This window comes from Photinus pyralis, unplaced genomic scaffold, assembly GCF_008802855.1.
Source record: "Photinus pyralis isolate 1611_PpyrPB1 unplaced genomic scaffold, Ppyr1.3 Ppyr1.4_LG1, whole genome shotgun sequence".
In the NCBI taxonomy this organism is placed as follows: Eukaryota; Metazoa; Arthropoda; class Insecta; order Coleoptera; family Lampyridae; genus Photinus; species Photinus pyralis.
In genome coordinates this window covers 23,331,127-23,348,352 of record NW_022170249.1, presented here as the reverse complement: position 1 = coordinate 23,348,352, position 17,226 = coordinate 23,331,127, and the positions used below count along the sequence as shown (strand labels likewise).

At 35.9% G+C, this 17,226-nt stretch overlaps 5 protein-coding genes across 5 annotated transcripts; 2 read left to right on the top strand and 3 right to left on the bottom strand.

Moving 5' to 3' along the window:
• Nucleotides 1-1,193: 1,193 nt before the first annotated feature.
• LOC116171919 (chromosome-associated kinesin KIF4A-like) lies at nt 1,194-5,929 on the bottom strand. The gene is made up of 6 exons (XM_031488959.1): nt 5,777-5,929; nt 5,056-5,732; nt 4,796-5,007; nt 4,495-4,704; nt 3,734-4,443; nt 1,194-1,841 (listed from the first exon to the last, which is right to left on the bottom strand). The coding sequence occupies exons 2-6, from the start codon at nt 5,730-5,732 to the stop codon at nt 1,209-1,211; spliced, it is 2,442 nt and encodes an 813-aa protein (XP_031344819.1). The 5' UTR covers nt 5,777-5,929; the 3' UTR covers nt 1,194-1,208.
• Nucleotides 5,930-6,178: 249 nt separating this feature from the next.
• On the top strand, nt 6,179-8,113 carry LOC116171925 (integrator complex subunit 11). The gene has a single exon (XM_031488973.1). It carries the CDS (start codon nt 6,270-6,272, stop codon nt 8,055-8,057), a length of 1,788 nt encoding a protein of 595 aa, XP_031344833.1. The 5' UTR covers nt 6,179-6,269; the 3' UTR covers nt 8,058-8,113.
• Nucleotides 8,114-10,720: 2,607 nt separating this feature from the next.
• Nucleotides 10,721-11,322, bottom strand: LOC116160349 (tRNA-specific adenosine deaminase 2-like). The gene has a single exon (XM_031473537.1). It carries the CDS (start codon nt 11,298-11,300, stop codon nt 10,785-10,787), a length of 516 nt encoding a protein of 171 aa, XP_031329397.1. The 5' UTR covers nt 11,301-11,322; the 3' UTR covers nt 10,721-10,784.
• Nucleotides 11,192-12,279, bottom strand: LOC116160348 (single-strand selective monofunctional uracil DNA glycosylase-like). The gene is made up of 2 exons (XM_031473536.1): nt 11,617-12,279; nt 11,192-11,568 (listed from the first exon to the last, which is right to left on the bottom strand). Exons 1-2 carry the CDS (start codon nt 12,196-12,198, stop codon nt 11,308-11,310), a joined length of 843 nt encoding a protein of 280 aa, XP_031329396.1. The 5' UTR covers nt 12,199-12,279; the 3' UTR covers nt 11,192-11,307.
• Nucleotides 12,280-14,956: 2,677 nt separating this feature from the next.
• Nucleotides 14,957-16,766, top strand: LOC116159055 (protein HEXIM1-like). The gene is made up of 2 exons (XM_031471949.1): nt 14,957-15,404; nt 15,462-16,766. The coding sequence occupies exons 1-2, from the start codon at nt 15,128-15,130 to the stop codon at nt 15,986-15,988; spliced, it is 804 nt and encodes a 267-aa protein (XP_031327809.1). The 5' UTR covers nt 14,957-15,127; the 3' UTR covers nt 15,989-16,766.
• The last annotated feature ends 460 nt before the right edge of the window (nt 16,767-17,226 follow it).

The window sequence follows — 17,226 nt, the reverse complement described above, 5'->3', positions numbered from 1 at the left end:
AGATAAGGTTTTGTTTATAAAGTTTAAAATAGTTCAAAATCAGACAGCCAACTTAGCAAAATATAAGAGCAAACTTAAAGAAACATAAACTTCCTATTACACCCTAAGAGTAGAAGTTTGGTGTCATGGCGCCGTCGAAATTCTATTTCGACCGTTGAAATCAGTTAGAATCGGCCCCCATATCTCAAAGCCTCGCCTAACTTAGATGGTTAAGGCGGGAGATTCGTAATTTGCGTATCGACGGTTCAAATCCTCGACGCAGCCTTTTTTTCAGACAAATATTTCACAAACTATGACGCGTTTCCTGTTTCAGAAAATGCATGCTCTTATCAGCCTTTTCGTGACGAAACAAAATGGCCGACTCAAGCGATCCCATTCGTCAAACACCTACCACGTGACCAAAATACAGAGCTCTCATTGGCGTGACGTCACTTCCTGTTTCAGAACATACATTGCTTATCTACTCACTTTTTAATGGAGATTTCGAATATGGCATCCCGTTTTCAATAGCTTTTAAGATGACGGAGAAACACGTGGCAACTTTAATTTTTCTTATGGGCGCCGTTTTGGATTTTGACATTTTGAGATTACGTCTTTTTTTCTCTTTACAACAATATATCACACATGGTGGTTCAGTAACACATTTTTCCTAAAATTACAATTTTCGTTTTCTGCGAAGAGTGCTTTGGAAAAACAAAACGTTCTTTTGTTGTGAACAAAAGGTTGACTTATTTCCAGTAGTGTAATTTACGTTTGTGCTAGATTTATTGCGAAAATATTATTTATCCTTAAGTATTTTGTTCTAATTTGAATTATAATTTTCTTGCAAAACGAAGGTTCAATTCTATTCAGATGAAAATCTCTAGTTCCCTGCCAACACTCCGACCAGACATATGGATCAAACTGTCAAGCTTTTGTTCACGATAAAAGAACGTTTTGTTTTTCCAAAGCACTCTTCCCGAAAAATTAAAAGTGTCTGAATAATGTTTTTTTGCGATATTTTCAAAACTACTAAAGATATTTTTAATTTCTTTTCAGATAGCACGAAAATTCGCAACTTTGCTCCCATTTAACCCACTCTCTATCTCTTCAGGTAAGCGAGATCCCCATAGTGGCACTCGAAAAATGGACACCGTGTATAGATACTACGCATGTAAGGATTTTATGATCTTAAAAGCCCACTTTGTTATTTAGTAACAGTAACAAACCTATGACTTTTTGTGTAAAGCTACTCTCTTGGAACACATACCTTGATCTGAATCCAATACTTTCTGTTGAAGATCCTGAATCTGTGTACAGCGAAAATCAATGTCGTCTTGCAGTTGCCGAATTTCATCACTATCTCCCATAGAGCACAATTCTTTCAAACTGTCCAACTGCTTTTGTAACGTCGCACGATCTTCCAACAAATGCGTCAGCGTCTCTTCGGCAAAAGCGGTATTGACGACGACATCCAATTCTTGCTGCAGCCACAACTCGATCTTTTCAATTTTGCCCGAACTCTTCTGATCCTGTACATTCTTCCGCAACGCCAGGGCGTCCTTCAAACGTTTGTTAATGGCGGCCGCTTCTTCGACCTTTCTTTTTAACACGTTCTGCTGTCTACTGTGAATGGTTTCCATTTTGACAATTTGATTTAAGCGTTTACGATCTTGCTCTTTCAGTTTGAGCAGTTCGCGCTCGCGTTCCACTTTCCACGACCTAAATTTCTCAGATTCTTGTTTCATATTTTTGATTAGCTTTACCTTATTCGATTTCATTTGCTGTATTTCGTTGTTTAATACAATTATCTTCTGTTCGTCTTTTTGCTTCAGCTTTATTAATCGTGCTTGTTCGGTGATCTGGAAAAGGAATGGGAATTACCTACTGTTGGCTAATAAAACAGTAACTCCGCCGATGACAGCTTTAGCACTATGGCCCATGCAAAAGAATAGGGAATAACTGTATGCAAGATGAAACTTAAATGAAAACAAGTTAAAAGTCCATATGCAAACATAAATGACGAAGACGTATTTTCCTCCTAATTGTTAATGCTGTCCCATTCTCTTCATGAAACGCTTATAAATGCTTTCGTAAATAATAAAGTTGCCATTGCGCATGTGCAAAACCAAATTTTAAGACCGATGTTAAATTTCATTTAAATACTTCAGTAAATAAGGAAGTTGGCATTGCGCATGCGCAAAGATTTGTCTTTATGCCAAATGCCTATGTATAAAGTTTCATTTAAATGCCTTCATAAATAAGAAAGTTGGCATTGCACATGAGCAAAAACATTTTGAAAATGTCGTTAATTTTACTTATATTCGTAGTGTTTACATACACGGTGTCCATCTTTCGAGTGCCACTATGGGAATCTCACTTATCTTAAAAGATAGAAAGTTGGTTAAATGGGGGCAAAGTTGCCAATTTTCGTGCTGAATAAGAATCTGAAAAGAAATTTGAAATATCTTCAATAGTTTTGAAGATATCGCAAAAAACGACAATTTCTGATTTTCGTTTTTAATTTTTTTATGATAAACTAATCGTAGTAGACATTTCTAATTAACACATTAGGACACTTTTTAATTGAGATTTCAAATATGGCATCCTATTTTTAATAACTTTCAATATAACGGAGAAACACGTGGCAACGTTAGTTTTTATTATGGGCGCCATTTTGAATTTTCACATTTGGAGATTACGTCTTTTTTTCTCTTTACAACGATATATCACACACATGGTGGTTCAGTATCATATTTTTCCTAAAAATACAATTTTTAATTTTTTGAGAAGAATGCTAATTCTCTTACAATACTCCAACCAGACAGATGGATCAAACTGTCAAACTTTTGTTTACAACAAAAGAACGTTTTGTTTTTCCAAAGCACTCTTCTCAAAAAATTAAAAATTGTATTTTTAGAAAAAATGTGATACTGAACCACCATGTGTGAGATATCGTTGTAAAGAGAAAAAAAGACGTAATCCCAAAATGTCAAAATTCAATATGGCGTCCAGAAGAAAAACTAAAGTTGCCACGTGTTTCTCCGTCATCTTGAAAGTAATTAAAAACAAGACGCCATATTTGAAATCTCCATTACAGTGTCCGAATAATGTGTCAATTAGAAATGTCTACAACGATTAGTTTATCCAAAAAAAATTAAAATCAGACATTTTCATTTTTTTGCGATATCTTTTAAACTATTGAAGATATTTCAAATTTCTTTTCAGATTTTTATTCAGCACGGAAATTTGTAACTTTGCCCCAATTTAACCAACTTTCTATCTCTTAAGATAAGGGAGATCCCCATAGTGGCACTCGAAAAATGGACACCGTGTATAAAGTTTCATTTAAATATCTTCATAAATAAAAAGATTAGCATCGCACATGCGTCAAACCAAATTTTTGACACTGCGCATGCGCAAAAAATATGGGTATGCAAGGAATCCTTGGACCAAGCCCTTTCAAATGAGTCCTATATCGCCAAAATCTGTTCAGTGGTTTAGAAGGAGTATGTGTGACGGACACACGGATGGACGGACATCAAAAAACACGAACCAGAAGGATGCGTTCAGAGAGGATATAAAGGAGAATGACGAAATGATACATTGCTGGAGTAGTGTAAACAAAGAAGGAAGAGCTGGAGTAGCAGTCAATGGAAAAGATCGATGAGTGTACTATTTAAAAGGATACATAAGGAAATTTGTGTACATATTCTCTTAAAAATATCCCTCTGTATTAAACCAGTATAATTACCTTTTTGTGCAGATCTTGAATCTCTCTTTCAAGTTCTTGAACACGCTTTCTTCTAAGTTCTGCGATCTTCTTGCCCCCCTCGTTCGCTTGAACATTTTTCAGTTGTTGTAACAGGTCATCTCGTTCTTTTTGTAGTGCTGCAACTTTATTCTCATTTTCGGTAACCGCGTCATAATCAATAATGTGGTTGTTATTGATCAACATTTGCTCAGCCAAATATTCCTTCATGGCCAACTCTTTTGTGAGTTGTTGGAGTTCAACATTCAAGGCCAACTGTTGTTTTGTGTGGCTCTCTTGTCTCTTGCAAAATTCACTTTCGGAGACAACCAAGTTCGCTTGCTCAGAACTCGCGTTGGTGAAGCAACGCTCGTGCTTGCGAATTTCTTCGTCACTTTTTTGAGTTTCCGAGTACAACTCCGAAAATAAGTTTTGAATCGAGTGCAACTTTGTCACTTGTTCTTTAAGAACTTCGGAGCTTATGTCATCCACGCAGAGATTGTTAATAGTGGTGTTATATTCGTCCTGCAATTGGCGCAATTTTTGGGTTATTCTTTCATTTGCCGCCTGTAATAGCATCACTCTTTCGAAGAGAGTCGTCTTATCACCCAGAATTGTTGATAATTGCTCAGTTAAAGCCCTTATCTTAGTTTTATAGAGCTCGTTATCTTTTTTCAGTTGTTCAAGCTCTGCCTGACAAATGATGGGACCACCTGTAGAGTACAACACTGTCTTAGCCACAGTATGTTCAAAATTATGCCTACCTTGACCAATTAATTCCAATCTCAGCTGCGCAACCAGTTTATTAAGTCGATTGATCTCGGCCGCTTTTGGATCTTCATTCACTACTGGTTTGTTCTTTATTTGTCTCGCTCGATCTGCATAACGCAAGGTTGAAATAGTCTCATCCAAATTGTAATCCGCCGGACTCACACAGGCAATCATTAGTGTAATACTGTTACCACCCAAGGAATCTACAGATGAGATTGATACGGTTAGATGGAATCGACAACAAATTCATCTGGTTCTCCTAACGATATTCAATATAGGAAGGACAAAAGGTACCTTTTAGAAGCCTAGTTAGGTTACTGTCCCGAAAGCTAACATAGGATTGTTGTTTATCACCTCCCAACACGGAAATGACATTGCCTAATGCCAGCAATCCTTTATTAATATTGACGCCCTCTCGAAACGCCACACCTGTTGCGCCAGTCTTTTTCGATCGCTCGGACCCAGCGAGATCGACCAAATAAAATTTGGCAGTCTTATTCATATTACTAAAAAAAAATAAGTGCTCGCCTATTCAATTTTAAACCTAATCTTACCTATCACTTTTTTGCTGCATCAAGATATTTATGGTGAAAATGGCGTGGCTGCGAGAGCTTTGTGTGTTCATGTTTGTCGAACCCGTTACCCTACCCTTTGAACCTTTTAGTAGCAAGTCCAAAGCCTGAGAAGCTGACTTAACAGGTTCGGCCGTGAGACCAGGAATAATTATGGCTCCTTTTGGGTCTTCCCTAATTTCCACAACAGATTGCTCTCTTGATTTCGCAGTGAGCAAATCGTATAAAACTTCTTGATATAATTCCATAAAGGAAACCGTAATATGAAAGTCGTATGCGAAGTTGTCATTAGCATAGTTAAAAATGTCATTGACAGCGCGAGGAATTATTCCGCCGTCTGTATCGCCATCATACGCTGTTCCCATTGAGTAAGTTTTCCCAGATCCCGTCTGTCCATATGCTAAGATGGTCACATTGTATCCTTTAAACAAGTTATCAATTAAAGGCTTGACACACATGCCATAGAATAACATCTGGGAAGTCATACTGTCACAAACATGATTAAATGTAAATGCACGGTCAGAATCTTTAATCCTTATTTGATGTATTGCGGGAAATACTTCTAAAATGTCTCTACATCCCCGACCAATTTCGCTATCGATTAAGGGACGGATTCGAACTGCTACTTGAACAGAATCGTTATCTTTTTCTGTTGGCATCTACAAGAAAATGTTAGAAGCATAAAAAACTGTGGTACCAATACCGTCAAATAATAAAAACACACACAAACACTTAAGTTAAAAAGGCAAAATTTCAAAAGAGACAATCCACAACAACTTCACAGGCTACCGGTAACGAAAGTGTAACGGCTTTTACGAATTTAAAAAAATTTGATTGTACAACATACAAATAAAATATTCCCCTGTTACCAGAACAATTGGCAATGTTCATTAACAATAATTAGGTTGCAATCGCAACTTTACCTCAGTGGAAATGCCACAATATGAATTTACAAGAGGCTAAACATTACACCATTATATGACGACGTCATTCCCATAACCCAAGTCTTGTATTTATTAAAAATTTTCAAGCCCCAGTTAAAAAACGAGTGGTCTGGAACACCATGTATATACAAAAAATTTTAATTGCAACTGGCAACAACGTAAGAAGCTGTAGTTGACGGCAAGGTTGTACTTTTGTAAACATAACCTGCAAAACAGTATTATTTTTGTGTTGTAAAATTTCAACTAAACTTCATGCCAGAAATAAAAATAACACCTTTGGGTGCAGGACAAGATGTGGGTCGTAGTTGTATACTGTTATCCATGGGCGGTAAAAATATAATGTTAGACTGCGGCATGCACATGGGTTATAATGATGAAAGGCGATTCCCGGACTTCTCCTTCATAAGCAGCGAAGGCCCCATTACATCTTATATCGATTGCGTCATAATTTCTCACTTTCACCTCGATCACTGCGGTGCGTTACCGTACATGTCTGAAATGGTCGGCTACACAGGACCGATTTATATGACCCACCCTACCAAAGCGATAGCACCGATACTGTTGGAAGACATGCGAAAAGTGTCTGTAGAGAAAAAGGGTGACAGCAATTTTTTTACGTCTCAAATGATAAAAGATTGCATGAAAAAAGTTGTGGCAGTTACATTACATCAGTCTGTAATGGTTGATAATGAGTTAGAGATAAAAGCGTATTACGCCGGTCACGTTTTGGGAGCAGCAATGTTTTGGATTCGTGTTGGTTCTCAATCCGTGGTCTACACGGGCGATTACAATATGACACCAGATCGTCACTTGGGAGCTGCTTGGATTGATAAGTGTAGGCCCGATTTACTGATAACCGAATCAACATATGCAACTACAATTCGGGATTCTAAAAGGTGTCGCGAACGGGACTTTTTAAAAAAAGTGCACGAGTGCATTGATCGTGGCGGTAAAGTTCTAATACCGGTCTTTGCTTTAGGCCGAGCACAAGAGTTGTGCATATTATTAGAGACTTATTGGGAAAGGATGAACTTAAGAGTACCCGTGTACTTTGCGTTAGGTTTGACTGAGAAGGCTAATAATTACTACAAAATGTTCATTACATGGACAAACCAAAAAATACGAAAAACATTCGTGCAGCGCAACATGTTTGATTTCAAACACATAAAGCCTTTTGACCGTCAGTACATCGACAACCCTGGTCCCATGGTGGTATTTGCCACTCCTGGTATGTTGCATGCCGGTCTGAGTTTAACCATTTTTAAAAAATGGGCACCTAACGAAAATAACATGGCAATTATGCCTGGTTTTTGTGTGCAAGGTACTGTCGGTCATAAAATTTTAAACGGTGCTAAAAAGATCGAGTTTGAAAATAGGCAAGTAGTCGAAGTAAAAATGTCCGTAGAATACATGTCGTTTTCTGCACACGCCGATGCTAAAGGCATTATGCAATTAATACAATATTGTGAACCACAAAATGTGCTGCTTGTACACGGGGAAGCGGCAAAGATGGAGTTTCTGAAAAACAAAATAAAACAAGAGTTCAATATAGAATGTTACAATCCCGCTAATGGGGAAACGTGTGTCATAAATACCGCCGTTAAAATTCCAGTAGATGTCTCTCTGTCACTATTAAAAGCCGAGGCGAAAAAGTTTAACGCTTTACCCCCTGATCCGAAACGACGGCGAACACTGCATGGTGTTCTTGTAATGAAAGACAGTTCCGTATGTTTGATGGATGTGGATGAGGCTTGTAAAGAAGCAGGAATCAATCGACACGTCATTAGGTTTACCTCAACTGTTCACCTCCACGATCCAGGATCGTCATTATCAACTGCCCATAAGCTACATTCACTTATGATTGAAAAGCTCCCGGAGTGGTCATTCACGTTTACAGATGGCTCAATATCGGTTGAAACTGTACTTGTCAAAGTAGAAGGTGAAGACGATGATCAAAAAAGTGTATTTGTCTCTTGGACCAATCAAGATGAAGAGCTAGGAAGTTATATTTTAAATTTATTAAATTCTATGGGGCATTAATGCCACTCATTGTATTATTAAGTTAAATAGAGATAACAAATAAAACTTTGTATATATACTGTTTTAAATTATAGTAAGTAAATATCTTTTGTCAATTGGCCGAGATGGATCTAAGGTCCCCATTATGCTGGCTGTTTATGCCTTGTGATAAGTAAGGGCACCCAAGAGGTTTCAACAGCACAAAGCAATAGTAATTTTTTGCTTTGTATTTGTTCCACTATTTACAACAGTGTAGTTTCATCTCAAAATATAGAAGGAGAGCCCACAAAACATGTTCCAAAAAAAGTCTGAATTTACTAAGGCTAGTTTTTCTATAGTCCATTACAGTGATTGTTTACACAAACATACTGTGCTCAGCCAAATGGAACTGGGAACATGGGTCTCTAAGTATGTCATCGAAGCTGTCATACGTACTGAGGTAATGAATGAATTTACTAAGACTGAAAATTGTTATACAAATAGTAGGTATATTGTTTAATAAAAATGAAAGTTATGATAAAATGTGAGGACGGAGCTGGTCAGTCAGGCGCAATGTATGTACTAGGGCTGGGCGATTACGGGTTTGAATAATCGATTATGAAAAATAATCGATTACACTGATTAATCGATTAATCAAATAATCGTTTAATCAAATAATCGATTAATCAAATCATCGATTAATCACCTAATGGTTTAATCAAAAGTCGATTGTCACATACAAGGAGTGATAAATATCTGTTTGTATGCATACGTTAATGATTTAATAATAAAAATAAAAAATAATTCCATTACTCTTTTCATTAAATCGTTCATTACTAGGCAGATCGATTAATCAATAATCAACAAAGTGTCCCTGGTTCGCATCTGGGTTCGGGGCATGGATATTTGCAAATGCATAGTGGGTTGGTTGGTAGAACAGCCTTGGCTGAAACCCTGCCCATTTGAAAATGAAGGTCAAAAATAAAAATAAATAAATAAAAATAAATGATTAGGCAGCTTACTCTCCGATGAGGTGTGCTTTAGTTTCGATGATACAATCTTAATTCATTTTAGCTGCTTAAAGTGACGTTTTAACATCCGCTATAAAATAAAATAATACTTGTGAGCTGTGAGTGCTCCTTTTAGCGTAAACTGATGATCCAGCTAATAATAATCAATTAAAATTTACTTAATAATTGATTAATCAAACAATCGATTAATCAAATAACCGATTAATCAAACAATCGATTAATCAAATAACCGATTAATCAAATAATCGATTAATCGATTAATTTAATAGAATAATCAAACCCGATTATCGATTATCGTTTGATTATAATCGATTAATCGATTTTTTTGCCCAACGCTAGCTAAGTACAGTGTGCTCTACTTTGGTTGATATTGCAGCTGTTTTTAAAGATGGAGACTTGCGGTTTTCGCGACTCTGTGCCACTTTTTTGTGGAAGTTTTAATACCACAAACAGAATCAATCTAGCTACATTTGTTTCTGAGATACAGGGTGCAAACCAAAAATTTCACTTTTTGAGATGTCATGTACCCATGTAAGATAGAAAAAGGTAAAAACTGACTATTCTAGATATATTTAGTTACTTAGAATCCAGTGGCGTAATAAAAAAAATTTTGGACACTCGTTTCTGAGATTTGACCCAGTTGGTATTTTTTAAATGCAACACCTTGTATATTTTAACGTCAATTTTTTTGCATATTTTTTTAATATATTTTATTATATTTTTCAAAATGTTGAAATGTTATGTTTCTACCGTCAGCCATTTTTATTGATTGGTATCGGTTGCCTTAATTCCCATGATACAATAAACAAAACAATGAACAATGAATCTAAGGCCTACTGTTTACAAAAAAACTAAGGTTTTCATGGCTAAAATTTAAAAAAATATATAGAAGTTGTGACATATCAATGTAACCAGGAAACAGAATGAATAACAATTGACGGTAAGACATACAGTGTGTTGCATTTAAAAAATACCAACATTGCGTCAGATCTCAGAATCTGTGGCCCAACATTGATTAGGGGTCGCGACCGCAAGTCTCTATCTTTAAAAACAGCTGAGATACACTGTCTCAACCAAAATAGGGGCTAAATTAAGTAACCATAACACACTGCTGGTATTTTGGTCAAATGTCAACCTTGCTGAGGACACAACATCAAATTAGATGAGAACTTTTTGAATAAATGAAAGATGAAGAAGAAGATAATATGATAGATATTCCGAATATCGTATGATTAAAGCAAGCTCTTCTTCATCCTCAAATATCCAGAGCAATTGCAAAAAAGGGTAACTAATTAATATGAACTTATGAATTAATTGCTCTGAGGTCCTCCTTCGATACTACATTCATTATAAAAAGGTAGTAGATGACGATGTGTTTGAAGATAGGAAAAATATTAAACAGCACCCAATTATTGCAAAGTAGAAATATCGAGCACTACCAACAGAAATAAATCAAACGATTCTATGCTTAGATTTTTGACATTAACAGCTAATGGCAGTTCGACAGCTTAGTTGGCAACAGAAACTATTATACCAGCTTACAAAATTCGTCACTTGTTTTATATATAACCAATCAGAGTGAAGGTCAAAGCTTCCCTATGTTTTCTACCATTGCCCTCTTAAAATGAATAGACTAATCAATCTCAAAAATAGCTACCAAAAATCAATAAGTTGTTACTGTTAAAAACGTATTGTATTTGTCAAATGACAAAATGTATAAACTATAAAAAAAATAATTCTATTTATCCTTATTCTTAAGTTTAACTTTATGAGGCGGGGCAGAAGGGTTGGTCCCTTTGTAAAATGTTTTTAATAAACTCATTGCTTCCTCTGCCCTAAACCCCCCGACGGATTGTGTAATAGGATGCAAAACGGAAGCTACATCAAATACAGTTGAACCTCCAAATCTGTCATTTTTACACCCGTAAATGATCGATTTCACATTTAAATCATACAAGGCAGCCGCACACATGATACAAGGCTCGACGGTTACATATACCTCAATACCTGCAAAAAAATCTCTAACATCTTGACCTCGCGATTTACAAATGTCATTCACTATATCAATACAGTTCAATTCAGCATGGCGGGTTGCATTACGAGTCTCATTCACAGTATTACAACCAGTTGCAACAATTTCAGAACTATGCACAAAGATGCAACCAACAGGCACCTCTTGCAATTCTAAAGCTTCGTAAGCCAATTTAAATGCGGTGTTCATAAAATCCTTTTGAGTATCCGTTAACTCAACCATTGTACGATTATTCAAAGTAAGAGATAAGTTTAAGATCGTTTAACCGCTTCTCTGCGGTTTCAACCCAATTTTTATTATTGGGAACACGAGGACTCGGATGTAAAAGGTACAGCACTCTTGTATTTAATGGATTGGATTTCTTCAAAACTTGAAGGGCTCTTGTTTCTGCGTACTTTCCTACACCCACAACAATTTCCACTTTCAGCAGCTGTATAACCTCAAACAAAGCCTTGTCGCATAATTCTTCCAACTTCCGTTGGGCATCACCCTGTAACAACACACTACGTTATAACAATTGATCATTGTAACAGCCTACCTTGATTTCAGAAGGAGTAACATTTGCACCGCCTCTTTTCATCATTGCTATCGGACAGTAGTTATACATAAAAGCATACTTAAAGAAGTTCTCAGGTACACCACAAAGATTCTTAAACAACCCCCATATGCGCTGTCCACTGATCTCAGACCGTTTACACGCAAAGCCTGTAATCTCTCTTTCGGGACATTCTCGCTCTGGTTTCGAAACCTCTTCGTTTATTTTAAACCAATCTTTAACGGCACTTATTTCACCAAAGGGAATACCGGTTTGACACATACCCCACGGGCCAGGGTTCATGCCAACAAACATTACTTTCTTATGAGTTGTGCAGTAACGATTTACGTATACCGTGTGCGGTTTTAAAGCGTAATCTAAAGGGTGGTAAACGAATTCTACGGGGGATTTAAATTGGAGTAGTTTTAGTGACTCGTTAAGATTTATTTCTAATTCTAGGAAAGTTTTTGAAATACTGTCCAAATCAGTAGATGCAATTGATTCGTTACCTCTTGCACTTGGTTCATCTAATTTTAACTTTTTTCGCAACATTTTTGTAGAAAATCTGTTTATGAGTTTGTTCATATATGGATTATCAACTTACATTTATAAAATTGTCTTTGAGCTTGGATAGCAAACGCGCGCTGCGCCGATACAATAAATAAACATAACCTCAAACCTGTAATGGTTGTTTAATCGGTGGCACAGATGTCACTGACACGCACGGTGTTGCCATGCCTCTAAAAAGCATTGAAGATTTAAACTTAACGTTACGTCATTGATTGTACAGTTATAATCAATGGTCATCGATTATACATACTAACATTATAATCAATAGTTACGTATACGTCTCTGCTTAAATAAAGATATGTTAGTAACTGCAATCCTGAATTTCATATCAATCATTTCATATATAAAGAATAGTGGTTGCTTGGCCTACCTCTGTGCTGTGCAGTGTTACCACAAATTGAATTTTTGAATTTTTCGAATATGTAATGGCACATATACAAATGAGAAATTAGGAAAAATAAAATAAAAACAGAGATAAGGCATATATTTAATTAACATAAGCGAAATGCCCAGCCTCAAAATGCACGTTTCAGTTCACATACTTGATACCTATACAACAATGCCTATACCTATTATAGGTATACCCGTTTTACCACCCGCACCTTAGTAAGGGAGGTATTGTCTTGAGGTAAAAAAATGTCCCCCCACTTTTTTGACGGAAATAGATGTTTTAAAGCACCAGAAATGAAGCAAACAAAATCTCGATGATGTCGATCGGTCTGTCTGTCTGTACTCTCATTATTCAGCTAAACAGCTGAACCGATTTAAACCAAATTTGGCACACATATTTTTACACAAAAGGAAGAGCTGATAAGCTTTGGGGGAGAACATCGCATACGCAAGTCTGGCAAACTCGTATTTCCGGCTAAACCGCTGAACCAATTGGAACCAAATTTGGTACATATATTCTTAGACCTAAAAGGGCAGAATCGCGCATGCGCAGGTCCACGTGAACAGTTTTAAATAATGCAGAAAATGAAAATGTTAGTTCGGCCGTCGTGGAAAATCCACAAATATTTTTGTTAAATCAATTGCGCAAAATATAATATTATGTAGGTCTACAATATATTATAAATATATAAATACAAGCAAATCCACTGTGCACACAGCGTCCTAAAAAATTATCTTCTTTGTATTTATTTATAATTTTTATATTTTTATTTGTCTGCAGTCAACGTAACGCACTTTTGATTTTTGTGCCAACCTGTTATTAAACAACTACTTATGCAGCGATCTGTTGGTTTTGGCCTAATGTTAAATAAATTAAAATAAATAAATAAAAAAAATTTTTTTCAAAACAAAAGTAGTTTTATTTATCTACTACCATGCCTGCCATACCACTGTAATTACGGGCACAATGTTTGCATTTTGTGACTAAAATGTCCGGACTTGTATTGAAGTGTCACGCTTTTTATGTAATTCGGTACATTTGTGTGAAGTTTGTAGACGTTTACTGTTTCTTATGTTTATTTATATTGTTTGTAAGCATATTTTACAGTCAATTAAATATTATTATTATTATTATTATTTTTGTCAGAACTTTTCAAATTTCTAAATGGTACCTAATTTTGATTGATATCAATAAAATAACTTCGAGAATGGAATAATAAATTAATTATTTATCGATACTACCTATGTGTTTGATGGACAACACAATTTTGGCGTACGATTATGTTTATGTCTTTGATTGTACTACATTCAAAGGTCTATAATTCTATATGGTTTTTGATTTGCAAGGAAGGACCTTATCGCAGATTCGCTTATCATTACATATAATCAAAGTAAGCTACAGACGATTTTAAATGATCATTGCGTAGGTCACGGATCGGAGTTGTACCGGATTTAAAAGGAAATTTCCTTTGAATTTATATAAATAGATAGGCCTACTGGATCTCTCATTGGAGGTGGTGCAATGGAAATTCATTTTGGTATACGTGCTCTAGGACAGGTTCTCACAATTATAGACTATTTCTAAATACTTTTGAAACTGGAACTGGTATTAGAAACGTAGCTTTTATGCGTCCATACTCGAAACCGAAAGCTTTTATTTACACCTTATCGGAGTATATTAGCAATTTGGGGCATTAATCTTGCATAATGATGTAAATAAACAGAGTAACAGATGGCGACATCTTTCGCCACCTGCAGGGAAGAGAATTATTTTAAAATATCCTTTGTTTGATAAGTAATTAGGTTTTATTGGTAGGTATTATCTTTCGTAGATCGGTACTTATGGGTAAAATGAAACGAATTAATAATGCCAAATAAAAATAAATGCGTAAATTGTTGTTGTATAATGTTAAGGAATATCAAAGATATATTACGTATTATTTTGTTAAAAGCATGTAAACAAGTTTGAATATATCTATAAATAAATAAGAAAAAAATACGGGAAGGGAAAATTGCGACAAGGAGTAACTGCATCGATCTTTATCTGTTCAACAATTGTCTATTGTGTTGAAGTGAGTTGAGGAGAGCTTCACTATTATCTACGATGCGCGAAATTAAACCTTACGCAAAGATAACATAGAAAAAATGGGAAAGTATCGAAAAACTTCCTGTATGTTTAACAAATACTAGGTCAAGCCTTTTAAGAGTTTTAATTTTAACCCCAAATCTGTTCGCGTATAAAAAGAACCAATATTAGCATTGCCACCGATTGCGAGCATTTCACAAACATGAAAATAAAAAAATGCGTGTATTTACAAACAATGCAAAAGTCGCCTTTTTACCCTATCGCGTATCAGCATAGCGGGGGATAAAGACAGCGACAGCGCACCCAGTGGAAGACGTTGAAAACAAAACATCGAAAATGGCGATATTGTCGAAGCTGTGTGCACCTCGTATGGAAGTGATTTTCATAGGGTTTCCAGGTGAAGGTGTGTAGTTTATCGTAGAAGTGAAAGTGTGTATAAAATAAACCCATTTTGCAAAATTCTATAAAATGTGTTCAAATTTGGAGGGTATAAACCATAATTTAACAGCGGTTGGTGCGCTTCATCAAGATGACGTAGATGAACGTATTGCTGCGCACGCAGCCACCAATAACGACGCGACGACGAACAAAGACGATGAGATCCCTCCAAAGAAAAGAAAAACACGAAGAGGACGAAATAAAAGGCGGCATCCCTATTTGAATACAAACATGAATAGGAAATCCTGGAATGCAACTAAGCCAGATGCCCCCCATAATAGCAATCAGTTTCTCATTGAAGATCAAGGTAATTTTGCCCGATCTGCCATTTCGAACTTGATCTAATTCACATCTTTCCCCACAGGTACTACTAAAGAAATCGACGATTGCCTAAAAAATGATAAAATGGCTAGAACTCGCGATTCTAGTTTCAGTATGGATTCCGACGGCGAATTCTATTCCTCACCCGATGGCGAAGAGGCGTTTTTAAGAAAGGATTTCGACGACACGTACGAGAAGTTTCGCACGGAACGTTTCAACGCGATGACAAAAGGCGATATAATCGAGGAGTTTTTACAGCTCGAACAAAAGTTCGAAACCGTGCTTCAATCAAATAAGAACGGCGAAAGTGAAGAGGACAAACATCTGCAGAAAGAAGTCGATAGATTACTGCTCGAGAACGAAACTTTAAAACGCGAAATTTCCGATTTACGCAACCAAATTTTAATTTCGAACTCGTCCGTCGATTCCGAATCGGATTCCAGTGAAAGTTGCAGTACGAGTTCGAGTAGTGCGAACGATACTGTGAAAGAAGTTATTCAATCAGATGATGGTGTGAACGATTATTCACAAATGAACGGACATTCTCCCAGTTATTTACAAACCGTGTAAGCTGTACATGTTAATCGTTAACGGCCCTTTGTACAGAACTGTTTGATTATTTTTGTGTAATTTTTCGAGGTGGTTAACTGTTGTTTTGTAATTACAACATCGATACTTTCCACGTAATTTACTATTGTTGATTTGTTATTCTTTTGCTTCTCATATTTCATTTGCACCTACCGTTTTCATTGTGTGTCATTGAAAATCTAATATCTTTGAAGCAACTTATACGGGAGCGATCCACTGTGCATCCCATGTAACCAGTTCGACAATATTTTTTCCAATGATACAAGTGACACTGCCAAATTTATTTGCATAATTGAGGAAGGCAATCGCTGAACAAATAGGAAAGTGTTCCTTATTTTTTCTGTCATAGCACCTCCTTAATTCCATTTTAGAAATTATTGTCGAACTAGCCCAATTAAAATAGTCCGAAATTTTGAGAATTCTGTTACAATAGCAACTCTAAAACCTGGTTACTATCCTCTATTGGTCATACCAAAGATATTACATTTTTGAAGTGAATGTACCTAAATTTTGGGAAGCCTTCTGATAGTTTTTGAACTTTAGTATGTAAGTAAAATGAGTACAATTTGGATAATAATATTCCATAAGACAAAGCAAATTCGTGTTAACGTTGTAGAAAGTATTCAATTTGTAAATTAAATAGAAACACGCATCTGCTTTGTTAGATATTTATTATGTTATAATTTGGTAAATTTAAATTATTCATTAAAAATTTAAGCGACGTTGTATCTATGTTTTTAATAATAATGTTTTATTTAAATTTCTTTCTGTTTTGTGTACTGAAGCCCTTTATTTTATGATTTGTAAATCTCATCTGATTTAATAATCACCTCTTGATAGTACAATAACTGCTAGCAAAAATATTCTTCACTTCCAAAACGAAAGAATAGAAAAGTTGGTGGCAGAGCAAAACTAAAGGGAGGTGCATGTAAAATGGTCCACACGTAGACCAGTATCGCACTAGGCAGCAATTTTCACACAATTGCATATTCGAGCCTGCCTAGTGGGTGAGGATTCATGTGTGTGATTGCGATTACCGCAACCAGGCTGCCTAGTGTGTTACTGGCCTTAATAACCATTGAGACAGACATTTCTCTTTGCGTGACATCAAATTTCATTTTTGCAAACAAAATGATATTCTCATTTAATGTTTTTTATTTGGTCAAAACAGTATAATTCTTAAGCACCCCTTAATTTACACTAAAATTATGATGCCTAAA